The sequence below is a fragment of the Microcaecilia unicolor genome, chromosome 5, assembly GCF_901765095.1.
Source record: "Microcaecilia unicolor chromosome 5, aMicUni1.1, whole genome shotgun sequence".
Taxonomy (NCBI): Eukaryota; Metazoa; Chordata; class Amphibia; order Gymnophiona; family Siphonopidae; genus Microcaecilia; species Microcaecilia unicolor.
The window spans coordinates 206,976,233-207,003,614 of record NC_044035.1 but is presented as its reverse complement, the minus strand read 5'-3'; the positions used below and the strand labels follow the sequence as shown (position 1 = coordinate 207,003,614).

At 45.0% G+C, this 27,382-nt stretch overlaps 1 protein-coding gene, 1 long non-coding RNA gene and 1 pseudogene across 2 annotated transcripts in view; all 3 read right to left on the bottom strand.

The window, feature by feature from the left end:
• SLC12A3 (solute carrier family 12 member 3) overlaps positions 1–27,382 on the bottom strand; it is a 1,234,282-nt gene that overhangs the window by 459,218 nt on the left and 747,682 nt on the right. The window contains 1 exon segment of the mRNA XM_030203718.1: positions 10,974–11,108. Within this exon segment, the coding sequence (XP_030059578.1) occupies positions 10,974–11,108 (135 nt within the window).
• On the bottom strand, positions 13,653–14,780 carry LOC115470502 (annotated as a pseudogene).
• Positions 16,603–26,550, bottom strand: LOC115470503. Its single transcript, XR_003942208.1, has 3 exons — positions 26,467–26,550; positions 22,660–22,664; positions 16,603–16,614 (listed from the first exon to the last, which is right to left on the bottom strand). It is a non-coding gene; the product is annotated as an uncharacterized LOC115470503 (long non-coding RNA).

Genomic DNA, 27,382 nt, shown 5'->3' with positions numbered 1-27,382 from the left:
TATGGTTGGTGGAAACTATATACGTCCTCAGCTGCTCTGCCGGTTTGGAAGTTTGCATTCCCATTATTGGTGCCTCTTTAAAACGTCTTTCTCTGTGCTCGCACTTTAGATGTTTTTCTTTAGATTATGGGGTGGCATTTATAAGCGTTTTAGGTTCAGTTATAGTAAATCTTCTTTTTGCCACTGTATGCTTATGTGTACAACTTTGGGCAATTCTTGAAAGATAACAGGTGTGTGGGCTATGTACCTTTCCTTTGAAAAAGTTTCAGACTGGGTGTTAGCTGGCAGCTTAGAATACTCTGCATTTTCTACATCTGACCAACTCTCCATTCTCTACCCTCCAGGAGCTGCTTGCTGTGTTTGATGCGGTCCCATTCTCGCTCCTTAGTAGAAGCAGCCAGGCTCTGGCCCCTTGGAGCCAACAGATTGGTGTGTTGTCTGGCAGTATTTGGCACCAGAAGTTCAAAGAAAGCTCAAACCTCTCAGCCACCTCTTCTCCTTCTGCTATGTAGGTGGCTGAACAAACACTTCTTGCATCTTGCAGGACAGGTTACAGCACTGCAGCTGGTCAACAGGATTGCAAGGAATAGCAGTGGACTCTAATACATTGGACTCTGACAGTGATGATTTGTTTCTACCCAATTCATTGTACAGACATCTCTATTGGACACACTCAGTTGTGGCTGCCTGTGTGTGTGTGTGTGTGGGGGGGGGGGGGTAGGGGAAGAGGCCCTGAGAATGGATGTGTGCATCCCTCATGGTCAAGGGCTCCCTCCAGGGCCGTGCCTAGGGTCTCTGGCGCCCCCCTGCAGACTATCAGTTGGCGCCCCCCCCCCCCCCCCGGTGAAAATGATCATGCCCCCCCCCCCCCCCCCGGTGAAAATGATCGCTCACCACTTGCTACACTGACAGGAATTGTCAGCAATATTCTTAGAAACAAATTGCTATACATTGCAAAATAAGATAGCAGATGTAAATTCTCAAAGTAGACATATTCCAAACGCTAAAATGAAAATAAAATGATTTTTTTCTACCTTTGTTGTCTGGTGACTTTCTTTTTCCGATCATGCTGGCCAGTATCTGAGTCTGCTGCTATCTGTCCTCTTAACTCCATTTCCAGGGCTTCCTTTCCATTTATTTCTTTACTTTCCTCCTTTCTTCTTCATTTCTTGCTCTTTATCCATTTCCAGCAATTTCTTCTCTCTCCCTGGGTCCTGTCCTCCCATCCACGTCCATCCTTGTCCCTCTCTGCCCTCCCTCCTCCATCCATAGCCAGCAATCCTCCTCTCTCTCCCCTCCCCTCCATTTCCAGCAAATTGTCCTCTCCCTGGGCCCCCATGTCCATCCTTGTCCCTCTCTGCCCTTCCCTCCTCCGCCATCCATAGCCAGCAATCCTCCTCCCCTCCCCTCCATTTCCAGCAATTTGTCCTCTCCCTGGGCCCCCATGTACATCCTTGTCCCTCTCTGCCCTTCCCTCCTCCATCCATAGCCAGCAATCCTCCTCTCTCCCCTCCATTTCCAGCAAATTGTCCTCTCCCTGGGCCCCCATGTCCATCCTTGTCCCTCTCTGCCCTTCCCTCCTCCATCCATAGCCAGCAATCCTCCTCTCTCTCCCCTCCCCTCCATTTCCAGCAAATTGTCTTCTCCCTTCACGCGATTCGCGAACCGCTTAGCACTGCTTAAAAAAAAAATTACACGTCAGCAGGAACAGGCTGCTTCAGCCAATCCCAGGGGCCTTCCTTCAGCGTGTTCCGCCCCTGAGGGCTGAAGGAAGGCTCCTGGGATTGGCTGAAGCAGCCTGTTCCTGCTGACGTGTAAATTTTTTTTTTAAGCAGTGCTAAGCGGCAGCGCGGTTCGTGAAGTGGGGGTGGGACGACGCAACGGCAACGAAGAGGTCGCAGCAGCGTCAGTGAAAGCGGAGCACTGCCGACGTCTACCTTCCCTTCGCACTCTTGGTTCCCTCAGTGTCCACCTTCTTCTGACGTCAGAAGAAGGCGGGACACTGAGGGAACCAATGAGTGCAAGGGAAGGGAGACGTCGGCAGCGCTTTCACTGACGCTGCTGCGACCAGGTAAAAGATTTAAAGGCCTCGGCGGTGAGGAGCGAGAGTAAGCACCGCGGCGGCGCCCTCCAGAGGTGGGCGCCCCCCCTGCGGCGCTTACCGCATCGGCACGGCCCTGGCTCCCTCTTCTCTGTATGATCTCTGAATTCAAATGTTACCTCTATTTTCACCAGGTTCACGGGTATCCACATCTGGTAGCTTTTCTCCCGCTTTGCACCTCATGTGTCTCCCCAGTAGGTTCCATCCTTCTTTATGTGGTAAACCCCAGTCCCCTTTTATGAAGTTCCCACCTATTCTCGTTGATGGGGGTGGGGAGGGGGGGAGCATACTGTATATGCACTGAATGTCTTTTCCACATTGTTGAACACAGTCCTACAATCCTCCATAGTTATGGAACAACAACATTTCTAAATTCTATCCTGCAAACCATTTTCTAGGTGGCCACAGGTGTGTGCCTACCACAGGCTTGAGCCCTTAAGTCATGGCGAGGGAGAGGGGTTCTGGTTACAGTTCCTATTCTAAATTACCTGCAGGTGGCTATAGCGTGGTGCCTATATAATTCCCCTAGCCTGTGCCCTTCTGTATCTAATGGTGTTTTGCCTTTTCTCCTCAACAGTATATATCAGTGATGGCGAACCTTTCAGAGACCGAGTGCCCAAACAGCAACCCAAAATCGAATTATTTATCGCAAAGTGCCGGTACTCATTATGGGCGGGGTTACCACATATGACTCCACCCCTATGACAGCCACACCCCTACACCAGCCGTTGCGCATATAAACAGACATCATTGAAAATATTATACTAGTATAGGAGGAAAAAATAACGTGATTTTTTTTCATTATAAATCATTTCTGTAAGCTGTTACAGCTCCAGTATACCCAGTGCAAAATAAGACAGCAGATGTAAATTCTCAAATTGGACATATTCCAAACACTAAAATGAAAATAAAATGATTTTTTTCTACCTTTGTTGTCTGGTGATTTTGTTTTTCTATCCATATTGGTCCAGTCTCTGATTCTGCTGCTATCTGTTCTCTTAACTCCGTTTCCAGGGCTTCCTTTCCATTTATTTCTTTACTTTCTTCCTTTCTTCTTCATTTCTTTCCCTCCATCCATGTCCAGCAACCCTCCTCTCCCCTCCAGCCACCCATGTCCAGCCACCCTCCTCTCCCCCTGCCCTCCCTCCCAGCACCAGGCTGCCCTCCCTCCCAGCACCCAGCAGCACCCAGTATCAGGCCTGCCTCCCTCCCACCCAGCACCAGGCCTGCCGCCCTCCCTCCCAGCACCCAGCAGCACCCAGCCTCCTTCCCTCCCTCCCACCCACCCAGCACCAGGCCTGCTGCCTTCCCACCCAACATCAGGCCTCCCTTCCACCCAGCACCCAGTAGCAGGCCTCCCTCCCACCCAGCACCACCCAGCACCAGGCCTGCCGCCCTCCCAGCACCAGGCAGCCCTCCCTCCCAGCATCCAGCAGCACCCAGACTCCCTCCCTCCCACCCAGCACCCAACATCAGGTCTCCCTCCCACCCAGCACCAGGCCTGCCGCCCTCCCTCCCAGCACCAGGCAGCCCTCCCTCCCAGCATCCAGCCTCCCTCCCTCCCACCCACCCAGCACCAGGCAGCCCTCCCTCCCAGCACCCAGCAGCACCCAGCCTCCCTCCCACCCAGCAGCACACAGCACCACAGCACCAAGCCTCCCTCCCACCCACCCAGCACCAGGCCTGCCTCCCGCCCTCCCTCCAACCCAACAAGCATCAGGCCACCCGCCCATCCTCCCTCCCTCCCAGCTCCAGGAACCCCCCTCCTCTTGTGAAATTTAAAAAGCGTACTGTCCTCGGGGTTAAGGCAGCGTGCAGCGGCAGCGAAGCGCGTGTTCTTTGCTCGTCGCGCCTTCGGCCTTTCTGTGTCTCAAACTCTGGTCCCGCCTATGAGGGGTGGGACCAGAGCTTGAGAGACAGAAGGGAAGACTCAAGGCGCGCCGATCGAAGAACATGTGCTTCACTGCTGCTGCACGCTGCCTTAATCCCAAGGAGGACGGTACGCTTTTTAAATTTCACAGGAGGAGGGGGGTTCCTGGTGCTGGGAGGGAGGGAGGATGGGCGGGCGGCCTGATGCTTATTGGGTTGGAGGGAGGGCCGGAGGCGGCGAACTGGTGTTCGAAGGGAGGGAGCGTGGGCGGACCAGCGACGGCGCGCGTGCCAAGGGAGAGGGCTCTGCGTGCCCTCTCTGGCACGCGTGCCATAGGTTCGCCATCACCGGTATATACCATTGCTGATGCAGTCAATGTGAAAAGATGACCCAGCTGTTTGTAGGTCCTTCCTGGCCCTCACCAATGTTGGTTGGTTGTGGATAAGGTTGTCTGATGAACAGAGAGCAAACAATAGTCTAGGCACTTGCTTATCTGCAAGTTTGTACTTCGCAGATTGCTAGTACTAGACAACATACCTATTATTTAGACACCTCTGTGCTGTGGGGCTGTATGGTAAGGGGGGAGAGGCTAGATGGGCATTTCTGTTCCTCAACAGAAATGCCCATCCAGCCTCCCCCCCTTTACCATACAGCCATGCAGCTAGGAAGGAACAGGTGGCCTTCTACATGGCCACACTTACGACACGTATGAACCTACGTTTCTGTGTCACAGTTGGACTGTCATGCAACCCACATTGCTGCCTCCTCTCACATCAACCCCAAAATTTGATAATACCACATATGTAGTGCACAAAGAAGAGACACACACCCTGGTATGCGAAAAAACATCAAACATCTGTATTAACGCTATAAAACATAACTGTATACACAAAATTGGTTTTTTTTAAGATCTCTCAATGGAGGCTTTCTCCTCCTCCCTCCATGGCCCTCTGTAGCAGGTGCACTACCAGCAGCAGGAGCTGCCTCTGTGCCACAAAGTGCTGCTCATTGGATTGCCGCAGTGCAGCCACCTCCTGCAGTAACTGGTTTTGTGTATGAACCAGTTGCTGTAGGAGGTGCAGTAATGTAATATATGGTAATATATATTAAATGTTTTTTCCTGGGGCTCTGGGGGGGGGGGGGGGGGCTGTGCCAGGCTGTTGGTGGATGCTGCTGGCTGGAAAAGGTTTAAAGTTAGTTTGGAAATTATTAATAGAGTTAGGTGAAGAAAGTGTGAGATGTTTCTTAAATATGGTTTTATTTTTCAAGAATAACCCATGATTAGGTGGGGATTGTACTTTAAAATGTTCCTTTCTGTTTTGGGTACAAGTCAGGTTAAAATTGACTTTGAAATTCTCTGTATAGGAAGTTTTGCATTTACTTCTATGGGGGAGGGAGATTCTAAACAGTTCAGAGATAAGAAAAAAAAACCAGTCTTTAGCTGACAAGCTGATTGGTTGAGGGAGTCAGGTGTTCCTCTAGGGGGGGTGAGTTGCTAGGGTGACTGGGTGAGCAGCAGAGTTGCCAGGTGGGTGGTTTTACCGCCCAATTGGGTGGTTTTTCGCCAGCGGCGGCAGGAAAATTTCGCCGGCTGCGGGATGCGGTTTTTTGGCCGGTTTTCCCGTCGCTGCTGTGCGAGTTCGGCGGTTTTTTCCGGGGCTTCTATTGGTCCAATTGGTCCAATAGAAGCTTTTCCGGGGCGGGGTGACGTCAGGGATGACGTAGGGGGCGGGGCTAGTGACGTGGGAGGCGGGGTTGGTGACACGGGGGGTGGGGTTCGGTGACGCGGGAGACTGGGATTGGCTACGGGCGGTTTTTGGGTGGGTGTACGGCTCGTTTGGGGCTGGGAAAATTTTTCCCAGCTGGCAACCCTGGTGAGCAGAAAAAAAGGGCTGTGAACATGGAGAGTGAGACAGAGAAACGTATGCTGAGTGTGTGAAAAGTAAGAATTAAGGCATGGATTTTATGAGTTTAAAGTGAAATGTGACTTGGAAAAGGGTACTTGGATAGTAAAAGTGAGTGAAAATGAGATGATTTGAGCTGAGAAGTGAGTACTTAAATGAACCAGACTGCCTTTTCCATGGTTGTGTTTCTGAATACATGCGAGGTAAACTGATGTTCTGGGTGAGAAAGCAGTACTAATAGAAAGCTGTGAGAAAGTTTAAACCATATTTAATTTGGTTTTGAGTGGAGGAAAGATGTTTCTGCATGCAGTGAATGGAATGGTTAAGTTATAGGGAATTTAAGGTCATGGAAGGTGGAATGAGAGTCTGTATGCACAGATACTAAGTGGACACACATGGCTGTCTACCCTGGTAAGACTGAGAGAGGCTGTGCTTAGTGTCTCTATGGCAGGTGTGTTTTGTGCTCGTATTCTGTTTGCAGTACAAGGTTTGTCAGGTGGAAGAGTAAGCCCTGCTGTTGTCTGAGTGTGCTGTATTCTCCAGATTGATCTGATGGCTGTGAAGGGAAAAGTTATGCTTTTATGTGAAGTCTGTGAGATGGAATGTTGAATCCTGCTGGATCATTTTAGACTAGGGAAACAACAGTGAGAAATAGGTTTTGTAGTGAGAAAACCTTTAACTTATTTTATTTCAATTAGAAAGTTTGGCCACAGTATTGAGAATTGGTTAATAGTCACTGTAGGGCTATTTCCCTGTGAGCCTCACTCTGCTGGTCTCTGCCTGGGTATACAACTATGTCAAGATGGAGTCTGTGAACTAAGACCCTGCACTTCAGTGACCAAGCAGATTCAACTTTCTGTTTGTGGCAGAGCTCTGCTTGTGGTAAATAACTGGCAGGTCTGGAAAAAAACTCAAGGATATGCAGTGGTCTACCTGACCCTTGCACCTCCCTGATGAGCTACAGGGGGTAAGGCCATGGTGCCAGCAAGTCTGATGAGAGACAGGAATGCATACCACAATGTAACAACTGGAAGATCAAAAAGGTTTTTCTTGCTCAGGGAAGGAGCTGGACAAGATCCTGATTGGTTGCGGTCTGGTCACCTGGAAATCAGGGGCCAGAGAGCGGGGACCAGAAACAGGAGAGAGAAAAAAGAAAGGGGATAAGAGAAGATAAGAAAGAAAAGAAGAAAGGGGAATTTGTCTGGTTCTACTGGAAGAAGGGTAGCTGGCAAGAAGACCAGCGAGACCTGAAGTGGTCCACAACCTTGTGAACTGACCATCTGAAGAAAGTACCTGTTGGTTCAGCTCTACCGGCCAGAGAGACTGTAATCCTGCATGCTGCAGAGAGCCTGTGCTGTTTCCTAAGACGGGGACTCGCTGTGGAAAGCAGCTGGAGTCTAAAGGGAAAAACCTGTGTCCACTTCATCTGAGAGACCACCTAGAGTCAGCTCGGTGAGAATTACGGGGATTTATTTCCTATAGTTGGGGATTAGCCAGTGGGTTCTTACCTCAGCAAAGGCGGGTTAATCAGATCTTTGTGATCAGGAAGATGTGCTGCTAACTGTATTACTTCATGACCTAGTCAGTATTACTAATCAGGATTGTGTAATAACCTAGTAACCAGTGATATCAGTGTTTTAGTTAGACAATACATTCTACAGTTGCTTATCAGCATAAGGGAGCTACATTTGTACAGCTGAGCTGTAGTGTAGGGTGTATTATTCTATTTTCTTACCTATATAATAAATTAATATATTTCACAGCAGTGACTTTACTTTTATTCCAGTTCTCTCTAACAGAAGAAAAGTTCTGGTGTAGGCCCAGAACAGCCAGGTTCCTTTATAATATATAACCCCTGGACAGAGCTAGGAAGTTGGTTTAGCCAGACTCCTGTAAACGGAACCTGGGAATTACTCATTGGGTAGCTTTGCCCAGAAGAGTTATTCATCTATAAATGTTTACATCACCAGAGCCTGAACAAGAACAGAGGGAGTTCAAGGGTCTTGCCTCCATTTATTTTCTTTATAAGTGAGGTTTAGGGAGAAGAAATCGGGGGAGTCATCCTCTGAAGGGTTCCAGATGAGCTCCAATGCAAGAAAGACATCACCTAAATAAATTCAACTACAGCTAAGTGACATTGCCAAGGGTGTTGAAAGAAATATATTATTTTTTCACAACATTTTAAGGGAAAACTAAAGAATAGAACAGCATCAAATATAAAAAAAATCCATGTTTTCCTGACTTGCTAAGTGTTCTGGGTTCAAGTGAGATCCTTGCACAAACATCTATAATACCCATAAAGACTCAAATTCTGACATCAATAGCAAGGAAAGAGTATTAAAACAAATATCTGATTTTGACAAAAAGACAATTTAAATATTTATCTGAAAAGGTTCTTTTCTGCCTTTTTAGGTGATTTTGTTGAAAGAAACAGAAAAAGTTAAGGGTATACAGTACATGTAAAACTACATTTGAATGTTGAATATGTTATTGCAGTTCTATTAAGCTTCACACTAATTGTGAATTTGAGTTTATTTGAATGAAAATTTGCTTGCATTTGTATTCAATAAAGAAAATGATAATTTGCAAATCTGAAGGTGCGGTTCTTCCAGTTCAGGAACAAATCCTAAACTTAGATTCTTTTCCTCCTTTATTCTTTGAGAGTAAAGGACAAGGTTAGTTTAATTGTTCCACTCCCTCGGCTGTGAGTGTGTGTTCCCTGGATATTCGCCACAACTACAAACATCAGGTATCTGGGAGCACATCACTACAGTCCAGCTGAGAGGGGTGGTAACAGTAAAGCAGCATTCTTGTGCTGTGGTGGTGATGGTAGTGGTGGTGGGTGCATCTCCACCTCCTCTTCACCCCCCTCAAGGGGAGGCATATCTTGCCAGGGGTTTGGGACGTTGGGCACCTCCCATTTCCCTGGCTCCACCACCACACACTGGCGCCCTTCAACCGCACCCCTCCCCCTCTTGTGTCTCCTCCTCAGCCTCTTCCCTGCCTGCTGGGGCAACTGCTGCTGCTCTTGCTGCCCTGTGTGTGTAAAGGTTTGTCCTTGAGATCATCACATCCAACATGGTTTGCATAGTGCAGGAGCTGGCTGGCATCAGGCATGGGGGGGGGGGGGGGGGGGGAGGTGAGGTCAGTGCCCTGGAGCATAGACCTGGAATGGGAATGACAGGGAACCCTGAAAGCTGGTCTGACAAGAAGTACACAGGATATGTTGGCAGGACACACTCACTGCGCAGCAGCATGTTAGCATTTTCAGTTGTGACTATGGTTGGATGACCAGTTTTGTGTGTGGGGGGGAGGGGTGGGTGGAAGCACTATTTATTTAAATTACTTTCAAATCATGCTATGACATCCACTAATAGCAGGACCTCAGGCAGGAATATCATAAAACATTATCCACCCCAGAAAGAGGGATAGAGAAGTGAGGCACCCTTCTCTGCCGTAGCTGTTGCAATGTCACCCATTCCTGTGCATTTCATCTTATTCATCTCCGAGGAGGTTAGTTGGAAGTTGCAGCCGCACTCATGGGAGAGGGTAGCTGCAACCTTAGGCCTTGATCTGGTACAGAGGTGTTATGACTTACTATTTGCCTATTAGCCACATGGAAACTGATATTGTACATGAAATTTGCATTATTAAATAAATACATTAATAAATGACTACAGGTACCCTGTTTATAATACTTACGTCGAGTCCTGAGGCGCTGTTGCACACTCCTTATTGTTTCAGGGCTCTCCCTCCATATTCGGCGGAATCTCCGCCTTAGGGATTCGGGGTCCCTACGTATGCCAAATCTTCTGCAAGATACAAGTTTGTACACCAGGAGGGGGATAGCCCTTCTTGCCTTCACAACACAAATTCCTTTGGAAGCCAGACTGGAGAGACACACAACACTGATGGGGGGGGGGGGGGGGGGGGCATTACATTGGTACAGATGATGTCATTGAGGTGGACATGAGGACAGAGAGTACCGTTCCTGTGCAGTATTACAGGGGTGTGGGAATGGTTTTCCTTTCTAGAACATCGATTCTATTAATGGATGTGAATGTGCACATATCACTGATTACCCTTGAATGCAGACTACAGTTAGTGCCTACATTGCTGAGGGAGCTCTTATATGTGGTGCTAAAGGAGGGGGACCTGGTAGCTCATGTCCAGTGCTGGGGGGGGGGGGCATTCCCAAACAGTTACCTTTCCAATGTGTCACTTAGAGTCCATGCTCTAATGGAGATGGTCCTTGGGGGCAGATGGTGGTGATGCATGAAGAGGCACCGTCTGTGCCTCAGGCACAGTTGTACTAGGTAGAGGCTTTCTGCCAAACTGAAACTGGGCTCTCTTCGTAATCCCATGTTTCTCAGTGAATAAACATTCTAAAACGTGCAGCGCCTTATACGGATATCCAACACGTATGAAAGTCTTTACAGACACAGCTCCATATATGGATGTCTAGCCCATATATGGATGATTTCACATGGACGGCCATTAAGTACGTGAACAGCCATCACATGTATGGACGTCTTCACACGTGCTGAGCCTTATATGTAAGATTAGTAAGTATGCGAACGTCTTTATAAATACAAAGCAAAATATGAACATTCACAGTACCAGGATATCCCGCAAGTACAGTGGACGTTTGTAGCTGGCGACATTTGCCTTATAGACATCCTTCGGTGGTTGTGCTGGAAGGACGTCCTTCAGTGGTTGTGCTGGAAGGACGTCCTTTTTTTCTTTACTTTGGACGTCTCTGATTTAGCTGTTTTGCATTGCGATTTTGGGACGCCTAAGAACATCTATACTATCTTTCCATTATACCTAACTGATTTTGGATGTTTTTGTTAGGACGTCCAAATTCATACTTAGACGTCCTATCGAAAATGCCCCTCCATGTCGCAAAATACACAGGTACACTTGGCTATACAGTCAATTGTGTTGGCTATATCCACTTATTGATTACTAATGCTTACATGCTACAACAGTGATATACAGTTTTGCAACCCGTTAAAAAGCTGCATTAAAATGTTATTAATTTAAAAAAAATAATATAACTATATTCTGGATTGTCTGTCAGAGCTCAGCCAATTACCTGCATAAGTATTTGGACTCCACTACGTAAGTCATCAGCTATTACACCTGAATAAAAAGACTTTATTTTTCTCTTATTCAGCCAATTCGCGTGTCCATTGGAGACAAGTTCTTGCATCTTCTGTTTGCGTGGCCCCTATGGTTAAGATAAAAAGTCAAATATAAAATATACTGCCAGAGAATTAATATAAAATATTATTTTAAACATACAGAACCACAACGTAGATCAGGGTTGGCCAACCTCAGTCCTCAAGGGCCACAATATGCATGAGATATTTAGTACTTAACTGGATAAGGTAACTGGGCAAATCAGACTGCATAAAACACAGTCCTATCTTTCTCTCTCTTTTTTTCCCCATGATATTTTATTGGTTTTAATATAATGTTAATATTACAGAATCATAAAGAAAATGGTAAACAAAGTTATTACATTTGAAAAAGAGTGTGCCAGAAGAGTATACAACTATAATTATTACAAGGTAGATATTCATCATCAACTATTCAGTCTCAACAACAATACAGGCTAAATAAGAAGCAACTGGAGTCTATAAAATATTTGTCTTAATTATCAAACCTGTAAAACTCGCTGAAGCCAGTTCAAGTTTGTGATACAACAAAACAGATTGCCACCAAAAATGTTCATTAAGTAACGAAGAACTTTTCCAGTTGGCAAGAATCATGCGCTGTGCTATTGTAATTAAAATATCAAAAAGTCTCTCCTCATAATTAAAGTCTGGAGAACAAGATTTGAATATTACTAATGAAAGAGTTAATGGAATGTTAGATTCAAGTATTTTACAAATGATACTCCAGATTGCTTTCCAAAATACTTGAAGACAAATATCATATGCATTAATGTTCCAGGTGATTGACTGCAATGCCAGCAAACATCTGTGGGAGTTAGATGTGCAGAGTGTAGTTTGCGTGGAGTCCATAAGGATCTATGATAAAAAAAGTACATAGATTGCATAAAACTGGCAGCTGGTAATGGTTTAATAAGAGAAGACCATAGTTTATCTTTAGACTCTTCAGGAAGAAGAAGTCGCAGATCACTTTCCCATATTTATATAAGAGTATTATAATGTATATACATTGAAGATAAGAAAATTTTATATAAAGTGGATGCAGCATGTCCTGCAGCAAATAAAGTTTCAGAGAATTGAAAAATGGTGGGATCAGAGCAGGAAATGAACTTCTTTTTTGTGATGAATTTATACAATGGGATAATTGTAGCCATCTATAATATTGGGAAAAAGGAATATGAAATTTAGATTGCACGTCTGTAAATGAACATATGGCTTGTTCCTTATAATTATATATGTCTTTGAGTAGAGAGGTGTGGTAGCTGTGTTAGTTAAAGGTTATCAATAGAAATCAAACAAAATAAAACATGGAAAAGAAAATAAGATGATACCTTTTTTATTGGACATAACTTAATATGTCTTTGAGAAACCAAATATTGCAATCTGGCCATATTTTCCACCAAAAGGGATTGTTGTTAATGAGGAAATCAGGATTATGCCACAACGAAGAGTGTGTTGACTTGCACATTGGGTGTTCAAGAAGATTATCTAGAAACAAGAGGCTTGTTTTAGTGTTAATAATGATGGGGTTTTCTTTTAGTGATGAACTTAATGAAAATGTGAGAAATGTGGAGAGGGGAAAAAGTTTGGCTATAGTTAGTTCTAAGGAAAGCCACACTGGTGTATAATCAGGATCAGAATAGAACCAGTGACATCCTTGCTGGACTATGAAGGCTTTATGGTAGAGTAGGAAATCTGGAAAAAGTATACCAAATTTTTCCTTAGGCGCTTTAAGCTTATTTTGATTTTGATATTTTGATTTGTTTGGATTTCCAAAGGAAAGAGGTTAAAAGTGTGTCAATTTGTTTGTAGAATGAAGAATGAAATATTATTGGTATCATGCTGAGTATAAAATTAATTTTAGGCATAACCTTCATTTTAATGGTTTCTACTACTACTACTACTACTACTATTTAGCTGTGTGTGTGAGATACCAACAGAGTGTGTGTGTGTGTGTCAGAGAATGTGTCTGTGAGACAGAGAGAATGTGGGGTGTGGGGTAGGCAATTTTCGAGGAGGGGGGGATGACGTGCACAAAGGGGGATAGGCGGGGCCAGTCAGGGGTGGGGAGGGTAGCAGCATGGGTGTAGGCATTGCAAGGAAGTTTGTGTGCGTATGTGACAGACATTGTGTGTGTGTGTGTGCGACAGAGGGGTAGAGGCGGGCGTGGCGATTTTGGAGGGGGGTGGGTCGACATGCATGGAGGGGGATCGGCAGGGCCAGACTCGGAGGGGGGGGGAGTGTGAGAGATGGAGTGTGTGTGTTAAACACCATAGCAATGTTTGTGTGTGTGTGTCTGCGTGTGAGAGAGAGAGTGTGTGTGTGTGTGTGTGTGTGTGGTCCGACTTCTTTACCTTCATTAAGAAGCGGGGAGTACAATCGATTCCCCCCAACCCATTAAAAAATTCAGGGAAATATTAAACATTTCATGACCTATTCTTTTTCCACCTCCCTGTTGAGTGTATTTGTTTGATTAAAAGTATGCCTTAGTTTTCAAATAAAAAGTATACACAATGTTCAGCCAAATACATTTCCAAACATCCTGTATCTGGTGTGCAGCAGTTTAAAAATCATTTTTTTTTTGGAGGTGAAACAGCTCTTTAATCCTAAGCATTCATAGTACTGTTACTGGTACCATATCATGCCATAATAATTAGATACAACAGAAGTTTTGACCTTCTTTGGGCTGGAATCTCTTACCACAACACAAAATGCAAAACTTGCTCCCCGTACCCTATCCTGCAGAAATTTGGTTGGATTAAATCAAAGAAGAAAAAAAGTTATTGCACATCCATTACTTGGAAGAAACTACATTTACTGAGTAGAGTTCCCATTCGAAGTGTTGTTTTCATCATCCTGAGTCCTCAATGTATAAATTTTGCTTTCTTTTTTGAACTCATCTCCACGTTTCTCTGACACTCGCTTCCTGTTTCCCTCTTTGGTTCTGAGGCAGTGGATGCCAAAGTTTGAGGATTTTCTTGCCGATATGTTGCCCTTGTTTTGGTTTGTATAGGATGAGGACTGGCAAATACAAAGTTGCTAAGGAACCTCCAAACTGCTAAGAAGGGATAGAATATTGTGCCCAGCAGTGCCAAAAGTCCTCCATCTGAGGACTGTATTACAGTCATAGAAGGTGTTCCTGCTGGCAGTAGTACTACTGACGCACTTGGTGCAAGCTCTAAGGTTTGTAATGTCTTCCTGTAGTCATCCTCAGTAAATTGTCTTCTGGGGAACATTGTGGCCAGTGTAAAGTTCCCATAAGTGTTGCCAACTGTCTTTGCAGCAAACTGTCTAGCTTCTTCCAGTAGTGTCTTGGACGGAAACTGGTTAGTAAAAGATGATCCATCTGGAAGGTGGAACTGAATTCTGGCTATTGCACTTCTTTCCTTCAGAGCAGCTTCTTTCCTAGCTTCTATTTCAATCTGTTGCGCCTGCAAAGCTGCTGTTTTCAAAGCTTCAGCTTCTTCCTGTGACTTTGCAAACCGAGCAGCTCTCTCATCATGATCCAATGCAATCTGCTGCCTAATACGCTCCTGGGCTGCCTTTTCTTCTGCCTTTTCTCGGTTCCTTTCCTCTAGCATTCGCTTTGCAAGATCTTTCTCCTGTCTTCTTTTGAACTGTAACATATCGGAGGACTTGTTTGTTTTGTAGATCAGTTTTCCTGTGCTGCACATTTTTTTTATTCCCTTCCGTTTCACCCAGTTTCCCCACTGGATCCTCATGGCATTGGGCTTTCCAGACATTGTGTGTGTGTGTGTGTGTGTGTGTGTGTGAGAGACAGAGGGGTAGGGGCGGGAGTGGCGGTTTTGGAGGGGGGTGGGTCGACATGCACGGAGAGGGATCGGCGGGGCCAGACTCGGAGGGGGGGAGGTTAGCACCATGGGTGGAGACATCGCAAGGAAGTGTGTGTGTGTGTGAGACTGAGAGAGGGCTTTCAACAGGGGCGGGCAGTGTCTCGGGGGTGGGTGAGACAGTGTGCTGAAGCCTAAGTTCTACCTCAGTAGGGAAGGGCTGCCAAAATGCTCATTCCACTCCCCGGTTCTCCATTTTGTAGCGCGTGCACCTGTGACAGTTAGGGTGCGCGACAGCTGATGGGCGTGAGCCTGTTTTTTTTTTTTTTGCTGTGTTGTTTGATGCCAGATTTGCACTTGGCAGTGTGTGTGTGTGGGGGTGGGGGGATCAGCTGTGAGTGACGTCTGCCTGGCTACGGAGCCTAGCTCAGCAACGCTGAAGGAGCCACGGACACAGGCAGCTACTTTAGAACGCTGGTGGTGAGAATTATTATATAGGATAACCTAGAATTATCTGTGATTAGTCTGTTTGGCATAAAACCTACTTGTGAAGGGGAAATAACTTTACCAATAATTTTTTAAAGTCTGTTTGAGAGGATTTTGGCAAAATTTTTATAATCAGAATTGAGAAGTGAGATAGGTCTGTAATTTTGTACAAGCTGTGAATCTTTGTTAGGTTTAGGCAGACCTGTTATTAGTGCTTCAGAAAAACGATTGAAACTGGATTCATTAGGAGAAATTTTGTTAAATAAATCCAATAAAATTGGAGATAAAGAATTTTAAAGAATTTTATATATCTCTACTGGGTATCCATCTGGGCCCGGAGCTTTTCCAGAAGGGAGATCAGATAATGCAGTTAATAGTTCTTTTGAGTCAATGGAACTGGAGAGAAGACTACAGTCAGATTGTGACCATTGTGGGTGTTGTAGAGAGGAAAGAAAACTCAGATTGAGATAATTTTTGATAAAATTCAGAGAATACCTGCAGAATACCTGGAGTATTAGTTATTATTTTATCTTTGTTATTTTTGACAGAAGGGATTTGAATTTTGATACGTTTACGTTTAAGGTAATTAGCTAGAAGTTTACTATTTTTATTACTCTCAAGATAAAATCTGGATTTTGTTTGAAAGATTTCCTCTGTCGCCAAACTAGTACAAATTTTATTATAGGAGTATTTCAATTTGTATATTGAATTTAAAAGATTGTAGTTGGGAGAAGTAAGATATTCTTGCTCATAACCTTTAAGTTGAGATTCCATTTTTTTCATGAGAATATTTTGTTGTTTTTTTATATGAGCTGTGATAGATATTAGTTCACCCCGGAGAGTAGCTTTGAAAGTTTCCCAAATAGTAAGTGGAGAGGCTGAACCAGGGGGATTAAAGTGGAAAAATTCCATAATAAAGGATTCCAACTGAGATTTAATAGAGTCATCTTTCAATATCTGGGCATTAAGTCTCCAAATAGGTGATTTTGGCATAGACAATGATGGGGAAGCTATGGAGAGAGAAATAGGAGAGTGATCTGAGATAACTCTTGTATGTATATTAGCAGTGCATTTTTTGTAGAAAAAAAGGTGCCGGTACTCATTATGGGCGGGGTCACCACATATGGCTCCACCCCATAAGATAGCCACACCCACATTAGCCACACCCCTTATATCAGCCATGCGCATACAAACAGACATCATTGAAAATATACTAGTATAGGAGAAAAACAATAACTTGTGATTTTTTTTCATTATAAATCATTTCTGTAAGATGTTACAGCTCCAGTATACCCAGTGCAAAATAAGACAACAGATGTAAATTCTCAAATTGGACAAATTCCAAACACTAAAATGAAAATAAAATAATTTTTTTCTACCTTTGTTGTTTGGTGACTGTTTTCTATCCATACTGGTCCAAGTGTCTAATTCTGCTGCTCTCTATCTGTTCTCTTAACTCTGTTTCCAGGGCTTCCTTTCCATTTATTTCTTTACTTTCCTCCTTTCTTGTTTTATGTCCAGCATTTCTCCTCTCTCCCCGCCAACCCCTCCATCCATCCATGTCCAGCAATTCTCCTCTATCTCCTGCTCTGCTCTCCTCTCCATCCATTTCCAGCATTTCTCCTTCCTCCCCTGCCATCCCATCTATGTGGATCTCCTTCCTATCTTCTCTCCCCTCCATCCATGTCCAGCATGTCTCCTCTCTCCCCTGCCCTGCCCTCCCCTCCCATGTCCAGTGATTCTCCTCTCTCCCCTGCACTACTATCCCATCCCCTCCATGTCCAGCGATTCTCTTTTGCCCCTATCCTCCCCCTCCCTTCAATGTCCAGTGACTCGCCCCAGCCTCCACCTGCCCCCGAGATCATTCAAACCCCAGCCCCATTTGCCCAGCCCCCCATCCCCACTTGCCCATACACACATACCCCCAGCCCCACTTGCCCACACACCCCCGCCAGCCCTACTTGCCCACACACACCCACCAGCCCCACTTGCCCACACACACACACCCAGCCCTACTTGCCCACACACACCCCCCCCAGCCCTACTTGCCACACACACACACACCCAGCCCTACTTGCCCACACACACCCCCAGCCCCACTTGCTCACACTCCCCCAGCCCCACTTGCCCACACACCCCCCAGCCCCACTTGCCCATACACACATACCCCCAGCCCTACTTGCCCACACACACACACCCCCAGCCCCACTTGCCCACACCCCCCAACCCCACTTGCCCATACACACATACCCCCAGCCCAAAGAGATGATAGAATCTCTGTCCATGTGGGTGTTGTCTACAGACCTCCGACACAATTGGAGGAATTAGATAAAGACCTGATCGCAGATATTCAAAAGTTGGGAAGCAAGAGAGAGGTGCTGTTGCTGGGAGATTTCAATCTGCCGGATGTAGATTGGAAGGTTCCGTCTGCAGAATCGGAAAGAAGTAGAGGGATCGTGGATGCTTTCCAAAGTGTTTTGCTCAGACAAATGGTGATGGAACCCACGAGGGAGGGAACGACACTGGATCTGGTGCTCACAAATGGGGATAGCGTGGCCTAGTGGTTAGGGTGGTGGACTTTGATCCTGGGGAACTGAGGAACCGAGTTCGATTCCCACTTCAGGCACAGACAGCTCCTTGTGACTCTGGGCAAGTCACTTAACCCTCCATTGCCCCATGTAAGCCGCATTGAGCCTGCCATGAGTGGGAAGTGCAGGGTACAAATGTAACAAAAAAAATAAAAATAAATATCCGAGTGGGTGCCCACCTGGGCAGCAGTGACCAAACGGTTTGGTTTGATATACATAGTAACATAGTAGATGACGGCAGAAAAAGACCTGCATGGTCCATCCAGTCTGCCCAACAAGATAAACTCGTATGTGCTACTTTTTGTGTATACCTTACCTTGATTTGTACCTGTCCTTTTCAGGGCACAAACCGTGTAAGTCTGCCCAGCACTATCCCCGCCTCCCAACCACCGGTTCTGGGACAGACCGTATAAGTCTGCCTAGCACTATTCCAGCCTCCCAACCACCAGTCCCGCCTCCCACCACCAGCTCTGGCACAGACCGTATGACGATGAGTGTGGAATTACATCGCAGTATGGTAAGTTGTGGGGAACGGTAAAGCAGGAAAAAAAGAAATAAGGAAAAACAAAGAGGCAAAAACAAAATGAGAAATCAAACCAAAAAGGGGAAGCCACATTGTAACTAAAAGTAGACGTTGCACTGAAATCTGTATAACAGCTAAAGTGGAGAGTGGCCACTCAAAACTCAAAGTCCTGGATTTCAAGCATGCTGACTTTAGTAAAATGGGGGAATACCTGAGGAAGGAGATGATGGGCTGGGAGGAAGTACGAGAAGTGGAAGGACAGTGGTCCAGGCTGAAAGAAGCTATAAATAGGGTCACAAACCTTTATGTAAGGAAAGTAAATAAAGCAAGAGAAAAAGGAAACCGATATGGTTCTCCAAGCAAGTGGTTGAGAAAATAAAGGCTAAAGAGTTGGCGTTCCAGATATACAGAAAAACTCAAGAAAAGGAACACATGGAGGAATACCGGATGAAACTGAAAGAAGCCAAGAGAAAGATACGACTGGCAAAAGCGCAAGCGGAAGAACAAATGGCTAGAAATGTAAGGAAGGGTGACAAAAATTTCTTCAGGTATATTAGTGAAAGGAGAATGACTAAAAAGGGAATTGTGAGACTAAAAGATACTGCGAACCGCTATGTGGAAAATGATGAAGAAAAGGCAAATTTGCCAAATAGATACTTTTGTTCTGTTTTCACAAAAGAAAATCCTGGAGAAGGACCGCGATGGACTGGAAATAGTACAATTGAGAATGAAGTGGATAGAGCACCGTTCACGGAAGAAAGTGTGTATCAACAACTTGAAAAGCTAAAGATGGACAAAGCCATGGGACCGGACGGGATCCACCCCAGGATATTGAGGGAGCTCAGCGAGGTTTTGGCGGGTCCTCTTAAAGATTTGTTTAATATATCCTTGCAGACGGGAAAGGTTCCGAGGGATTGGAGAACGGCAGAGGTGGTCCCTCTTCACAAAAGTGGTGATAGGGAAGAAGCTGGAAACCACAGGCCGGTAAGCCTCACTTCGGTTATTGGAAAAGTAATGGAAGCGATGCTGAAGGAAAGGATAGTGAATTTCCTGGAAGCCAATAAGTTGCAAGATCCGAGACAACATGCTTTTACGAAAGGGAAATCGTGCCAAACAAATCTCATTGAGTTTTTTGATTGGATGACAGGAGAATTGAATCAGGGACGAGCTATGGACGTAATCTACTTAGATTTCAGCAAAGCTTTTGACATGGTTCCCCACAGGAGGCTCTTAAATAAACTGGATGGGCTGAAGATAGGACCCAAAGTGGTGAACTGGATTAGGAACTGGTTGACGGACAGACGCCAGAGGGTGGTGGTGAATGGAATTCGCTCGGAGGAGGGAAAGGTGAGTAGTGGAGTGCCTCAGGGATCGGTGCTGGGGCCGATTCTGTTCAATATATTTGTGAGTGACATTGCCGAAGGGTTAGAAGGTAAAGTTTGCCTATTTGTGGATGATACTAAGATCTGTAACAGAGTGGACACCCGGGAGGGAGTGGAAAACATGAAAAAGGATCTGAGGAAGCTAGAAGAATGGTCTAAGGTTTGGCAATTAAAATTCAATGCGAAGAAATGCAGAGTGATGCACTTAGGGAATAGAAATCCACGGGAGACGTATGTGTTAGGTGGGGAGAGTCTGATAGGTACGGGCGGAGAGAGGGATCTTGGGGTGATAGTATCTGAGGATTTGAAGGCGACGAAACAGTGTGACAAGGCGGTGGCTGTAGCTAGAAGGTTGTTAGGCTGTATAGAGAGAGCTGTGACCAGCAGAAGAAAGGGGGTGTTGATGCCCCTGTATAAGTCGTTGGTGAGGCCCCACCTGGAGTATTGTGTTCAGTTTTGGAGGCCGTATCTTGCTAAGGATGTAAAAAGAATTGAAGCGGTGCAAAGAAAAGCTATGAGAATGGTATGGGATTTGCGTTACAAGACATATGAGGAGAGACTTGCTGAACTAAACATGTATACTCTGGAGGAAAGGAGAAACAGGGGTGATATGATACAGACGTTCAAATATTTGAAAGGTATTAATCCGCAAACGAACCTTTCCGGAGATGGGAAGATGGTAGAACGAGAGGACATGAAATGAGATTGAAAGGGGGCAGACTCAAGAAAAATGTCAGGAAGTATTTTTTCATGGAGAGAGTAGTGGATGCTTGGAATGCCCTCCCACGGGAGGTGGTGGAAATGAAAACGGTAACAGAATTGAAACATGCGTGGGATAAGCATAAAGGAATCCTGTGCCAAAGGAATGGATCCTCAGGAGCTTAGTCAAGATCGGGAGGCGGGGCTGGTGGTTAGGAGGCGGGGATAGTGCTGGGCAGACTTATACTGTCTGTGCCAGAGCCGGTGGTGGGAAGCGGGACTGGTGGTTGGGAGGCGGGGATAGTGCTGGACAGACTTGTACGGTCTGTGCCAGAGCCGGTGGTTGGGAGGCAGGGCTGGTGGTTGGGAGGCGAGGATAGTGCTGGGCAGACTTATACGGTCTGTGCCAGAGTCGGTGGTTGGGAGGCGGGGCTGGTGGTTGGGAGGCAGGGATAGTGCTGGGCAGACTTATACGGTCTGTGCCTTGAAGAGCACAGGTACAAATCAAAGTAGGGTATACACAAAAAGTAGCAAATATGAGTTATCTTGTTGGGCAGACTGGATGGACCGTGCAGGTCTTTTTCTGCCGTCATCTACTATGTTACTATATTACACACACACCCAGCCCTACTTGCCCACACACACACCCCCCCAGCCCCACTTGCCACACACACACACACCCAGCCCTACTTGCCCACACACACCCCAGCCCCACTTGCCCACACACCCCCCAGCCCCACTTGCCCATACACACATACCCCCAGCCCTACTTGCCCACACACACACACCCAGCCCTACTTGCCCACACACACCCCCAGCCCCACTTGCCCACACACACCCCCAGCCCCACTTGCTCACCCTCCCTTGCTCGCTCCCTGCTGTTTGCACCCGGCCGATCCATGCCTCGTAAAACTTTTATTTTTTTCGCGAACCGGCAGACTGAAGAAAGAAAACAAACAGCAGACAGGCTTGCTTCCTTCCATCGCGGCGGCTGCTTCGTTTCCCTGCATTCTCAGCGTGTCCTGCCCTCCTCTGATGTCATTTCCTTTCCTCGAGGGCGGGACGCGCTGAGAATGCAGGGAAACGAAGCGGCTGATGCGATGGAAGGAGGCAAGCCTGTCTGCTGTTTGTTTTCTTTCTTCAGTCTGCCGGTTCGCGAAAAAATAAAAGTTTTATGAGTCATGGATCGGCCGGGTGCAAACAGCAGGGAGCGAGCAGGTGAGCCCCAGAAAAAAGGTGCGGTACGCCATACCGTCGCGTACCGGCACAAAAAAAGCACTGTATATTAGACTTTAGTACTTGGGGTAAGAGAGTAGCTGAAAGGAGAAAAAAATCTATTCGTGAAAAACTATTATGTGGTAAGGAATGAAAAGTATACTCCTTGCTATCAGGATGGAGAATTCTCCATGAATCAACCATGTTGAATTGTGTGATTAATGATTTTAAAGTTTGTATAGCTTTTGTTTCAGTTTTATGTGCTGAAGAGTGTCTATCCATCCAAACATCAAGTGGGAGATTGAAGTCACCAGAAATACAAATAGGCATTGCTGTGAACAAGGAAATAGATTGGAAAAGAGAGGCAAAAAATTCAGGAGAATCACAATTGGGTGCATACACATTAACCAATAATATAGATTGAGAGGCAAATTCTATGTGAGCAATTATCCATCTGCCTTGTACATCTACAACACTGTCTATAAGAGAAAATTGAACATCTTTGGAAAAAAGAATTGACACACCATGTTTCCTACCCAATGAGGGGGCATCTATTGATTTAGAAATCCAATTATATGGGGTGAGCAAATGTGCAAGATCAATGACATGAGTTTCTTGTAAGAAGATGATTGAAGGTTTAAATTTTTTAAGATGAGTAAGCACTTTTTTCCGCTTGACAGGATGCCTTAATCCATTTACATTCCATGATATTAAAGAAAGAGCTGACATTGAGGAAGAAGAGTTAGACGAATGAGAGACCATATTTCAGATCTGTGCTAATTTGCAAGAATATCGTTTGGTACAATGAAGAATTTAAGGCAAAAGTATAAAACTCTGGCACAAACAAAGATACTGAAAATATGCAATGGTAGCCAATAACAACAAGGCTACTACTAAGTGCAAATAACCTAAACAGAAACCATCTCTCTATATAAAACGCACCTCCAATGTTCGAATGAAGCCTCACTTTCCCAACGTTCTAAAAGTGAGGTGGGTGAGATCACTTTTCCTCCATGAGTGTCTGCCCTGCCCACGCGTCAAACGTGATGACGTCGAGGGCGGGTCATAATGATGACAACTACACTGTAAGCAAGGAAGCCCATTCGTTAATCTCTGTTTCCACTCCCCAACACAGCTGTCATTCCCATACACTCAAAACCAAGCACACCTAGGAGCTGCTACTACTACTACTACTACTTATCATTTCTATAGCGCTACTAGATGTACGCAGCGCTGTACACTTGAACATGAAGAGACAGTCCCTGCTCGACAGAGCTTACAATCTAAATAGGACAGACAAACAGGACAAATAAGAGATAAGGGAATATTACTACTACTACTTGACATTTCTAAAGCGCTACTAGGGTTACGCAGCGCTGTACAATTTAACATAGAAGGACAGTCCCTGCTCAAAGGAGCTTACAATCTAAAGGACAAATGTACAGTCAGTCAAATAGGGGCAGTCTACATTTCCTGAAAGGTATAAAGGTTAGGTGCCAAAAGCAACATTGAAGAGGTGGGCTTTGAGCAAGGATTTGAAGATGGGTAGGGAGGGGGCTTGGCGTAAGGGCTCAGGAAGTTTATTCCAAGCATAGGGTGACGCGAGGCAGAATGAGTGGAGCCTGGAGTTGGCGGTGGTGGAGAAGGGTACTGAGAGGAGGGATTTGTCCTGTGAGCGGAGGTTACAGGCGGGAACGTAAGGGGAAATGAGGGTAGAGAGGTAATGAGGGGCTGCAGACTGAGTGCATTTGTAGGTAAGAAGGAGAAGCTTGAACTGTATGCAGTATCTGATTGGAAGCCGAGGAAAACCTTGCTAGCGCCCATTTCATTTCTGTCAGAAACGGGCCTTTTTCACTAGTTTTATAATATAAACAACCATGGTGCTGATTCCAACGACTGGGGCACCCGAAAGTCCCGCTCAGAGAGATCAGGGAGTAAACAAACATGTTTGTTAAAGGAGAAGCAAATTTTAACATGAAAGAGTGTTATATTATAGTTACAAGAAACCCTTTGATATAAAAAGAAAATGCGGGTTAAAAGGTAAAAATACTGCTGTATTTCTAGTGTCCAAAAAATATTTTTGCTTTGAAAGAAAAAAAAGAAAACAAAGATATTCTTATGGGTAATGAAAGATAATGTTTCCACAGGAAGGAAATCTTCTGCAAAGACTAAATGTTAATGCAGCATAAGGTATATGCGAAAGAGTCATGTCATACCCATATATTGCATCTGGTCAATATAAACTTGCAGTTGTTCCGGGGAATCAAAAGTTTTAGTTGAATTGTGAAGAGTAACTGTCATCCGTGCAGGATACTGGAGGCCAAAGCGTGCTCCCATCTATTTCAAGAGAGGACGCATATTGAGGAAGGCCTTCTGTTTGCGTGCTGTTGTTTTTGCAAGATCTGGCACGATTAGTATATTTTTTCCTTCTACACAAAGTGAGGTCTGTACACGAGTGGTAGTAAGTATCTGAAGAGCCTGTGGAAAGCGAAGCAGCTTTGCTATTATTGGCCTTGGGTGTTGTGGATTGAGCTTTAATATGGAGGGAGAGCGATGTGCCCTTTCAAACTCCAGGGGAGGATCAAAGGAAATGTTGAGCACAGCAGGAATTCATTTTGTAAGGAATTCAATCATGTTTGTTCCCTCTAAACCTTCTTTGAGGCCAAGTATTCTTATATTGTTTCCGCGAGATCTGTTAGCAAGATCTTCAAGGTCTGATTCAAGTTTTTTGAAGTGCGAGGTTACCGAAAGGTCTAGCTGTGATAACTGCAGAGCCGTTTGAGCAGAGCGTTCCTCCACAACTTCAATTCACTGTTGAAAAGTGGTAAGTGTGTTAGAGATGATTGTGATTTCTTCTCTGAGTTGGCAAATGGTCTCGTAGTGTTTGGAGGAGAGATCACGTAAAGCTCGCAGCTCTTCCATAACTGGGTTTGAAGGCATCGATTGAGCACTTTTTCCTGTCGCCATTTTTTCAGGCTTCGATCTGCCTTGCGTAGATAATGAGAACTGAGGCTTCGAGGAAGACATCAAATGCTCTAGTAGATATACTCTTTAGATCCAGTAAGCGATTCAATGAAAAAATTAATAAAAGACGCTAATCCTTTCGATTATTTAGTTCTGAGCGTAGGAGAGAGTGTTTCAGATGTCCATATGCGTCAAAGGCTCACCAGCACCCCAGTCCTATCTTTCTCTCGTTTCTCTTATCCGGTTAAGGGCTGAATATTGGCCTTATCCAGATAAGTGCCGGCCAGCTGCACATACCCCGATATTCAATGCCAGTACCCAGACATGGCCTGGTATTGAATATCCAAGAATAAAGCCACTGGTGGCTAAAAAAAAAAAATCGCTCACCCCCACCAGTTGAATATTTACCCCTACAAAATCATATTCAAATTATAATTAACTTGCCACCTTTATGAAATTAGGTCACCATCAAACGTGAAAAGAAATAAAGAAAAATGGGAAGGAGAACAAGGAAAAAGGATAAGAACAAATAATAATGTCCAAATTCAAAAAAACCCAAAAGTTTTACCTTACAGGGTTTACTGATTATAAGTTCCAGTGTCAAACACACCCACAAAAAACAAGCTGGAAAAAACAAAGGCTATTAGGTGGAATACAGAGTACTCTGCTGATATAACCAACTTTGGGACCAAAGTTCAACTTGTATATAACCCTAATGAACCTTTGTGAATGGTGTCTTACAGTAGCTACTACATTTTACAACTTACACTGTCACTGTACAACTATTTATTTATTAATAGGATAATTTTGTAAAAGTGTTAGGCTAATCACGTGCAAATGTAGCCAAGTCACTAGCAGTCTGTTAAACGTCAGAAAAAAAATCTGAAATAGTGTTTTGTACAATGTTCTCTCTATTTGTACTCTGAATAACATGATGCTGCATCTCCTTCCATATATATAACAAGTCCAGCAGTGTTAGTGGAGGAGTAGCCTAGTGGTTAGTGCGGTGGACTTTGATCCTAGAGAACTGGGTTTAATTTCCACAGCAGCTCCTTGTGACTCTGGGCAAGTCATTTAGGGGCCCTTTTACAGAGCAGCAGCAAGCCCAACACAGGTTTACCACTCACTCTTTCAGGACTGCTGTCGGCCCAACATGGCTGCCGGTGGTAGTCCCACCCTGAGCACATGCCATTTCCAGGGGAAAAAGAAACCCCCCTGAAATGGCTTGCGTGGTGGTAACCCTGCGGTATTCGTTACTGCCAGGTTACGTGGGAGCCCTTATCGCCACCTCAATGGGTGGAAGTAAGGGCTCCCCATCACATGGCCATGCGGTAAGAGTTCTCTTACCGCATGACCATGTGTTCTGGAGGCTTTTTTACCTGCTGTGGTAAAAAGGGCCATGGTGTACAGGAAAAATGGCCCCCGCCACTAGTGCAGGGCCCTTTTTCCTGCAGCTTGGTAAAATGGCCCCTTAACCCTCTGCTAGCCTAGATACAAATAAGTACCCCCCTTATAATGTAGGTCGGAAACTTCCTGCTTTTTGGTGTGAGAATCAGCTTCTGAGGCCTTTCTAATTGATAGAAGTACTGGACCTGATAGTCAAAGAGGGGCATTTTCGATAGAACGTCTAAATCAGAATTTGGACGGTTTACAAAAATGTCCAAATTCTGAACAGGAAAGAAGGTCATTTTCAAAAAAGGTAGACGTCTATCTTTTATGTTTGAAAACGCTACGCACATCTTGTGATTTGGACGTGTTGTGACTGTTAATAATAATGAACAGAAATATAATGAGAAACTGTTGAATAGTGTGAAGTTCCTATGGTTAGTGGAATGTAAGCATTAAGGCAAACGAGATATGAGTCACAGGCCCGTGAAAGCAATAAGGGAGTCATAGAATCAGCCTGGAAGCTGGGTAACCTTGTGTGAAGCAGAGACAGTACAAGGGGGAGGAGAGAAAGTTTGTGCTGGGAACAGAATGGAATGTTGATTGGAGCCATTTGTAAGATAAGAAATGTAAAAACAAGCTTCAAAGGGATGACGTACACATTGGGTTCAGTGTGAAAGAAAGTGAATATAAACAGAGCAGCATATATGTGACTTAAGCAAAACAAAGCAAGGGCTAACCTAAGCAAATATATATCTCTGTATTCCTGCTAAGCAAATATATATTGATAAAAAATAGATTTTGCTTCCAGCTGGGCGTTCCCCAGATGCTTCTGTCCGACAGAGGGCAGTCGACAAAAATAAAAATTTTTTATTATTCTTTTTATAACAGGTGTCAGTTTCTTTATTTACACACATATAGGGTGTAAATCAACAAATTGGCGACCGCGGCAGGACGCGGCTGCCGTCGTTTGGATTAAGTTTTTGGATTTGTTATCGTGTGACTTTCTTTCCTATGATCTCCAGAAATGGCCAGCCTGGATTGAGTAGGTTATAGACTGTCAGTCAGCTGAACCGACAGCAGGTCTTAAGAAAAAACTTCACTCACAAAACCTGGAAGGATCCAGTTTATGTGGGACCATTCACTATCACTGATTTAACTCGCACAGCAGCAAAATTGTCAGACCATACTACCTGGATACATCTATCTGATTTACGCAAGGCTCCTGATCCAGGACCACCTGAGCAAATAGAAACCACCATTGTACCCCCAGAAGGCATTGATTAACAACAT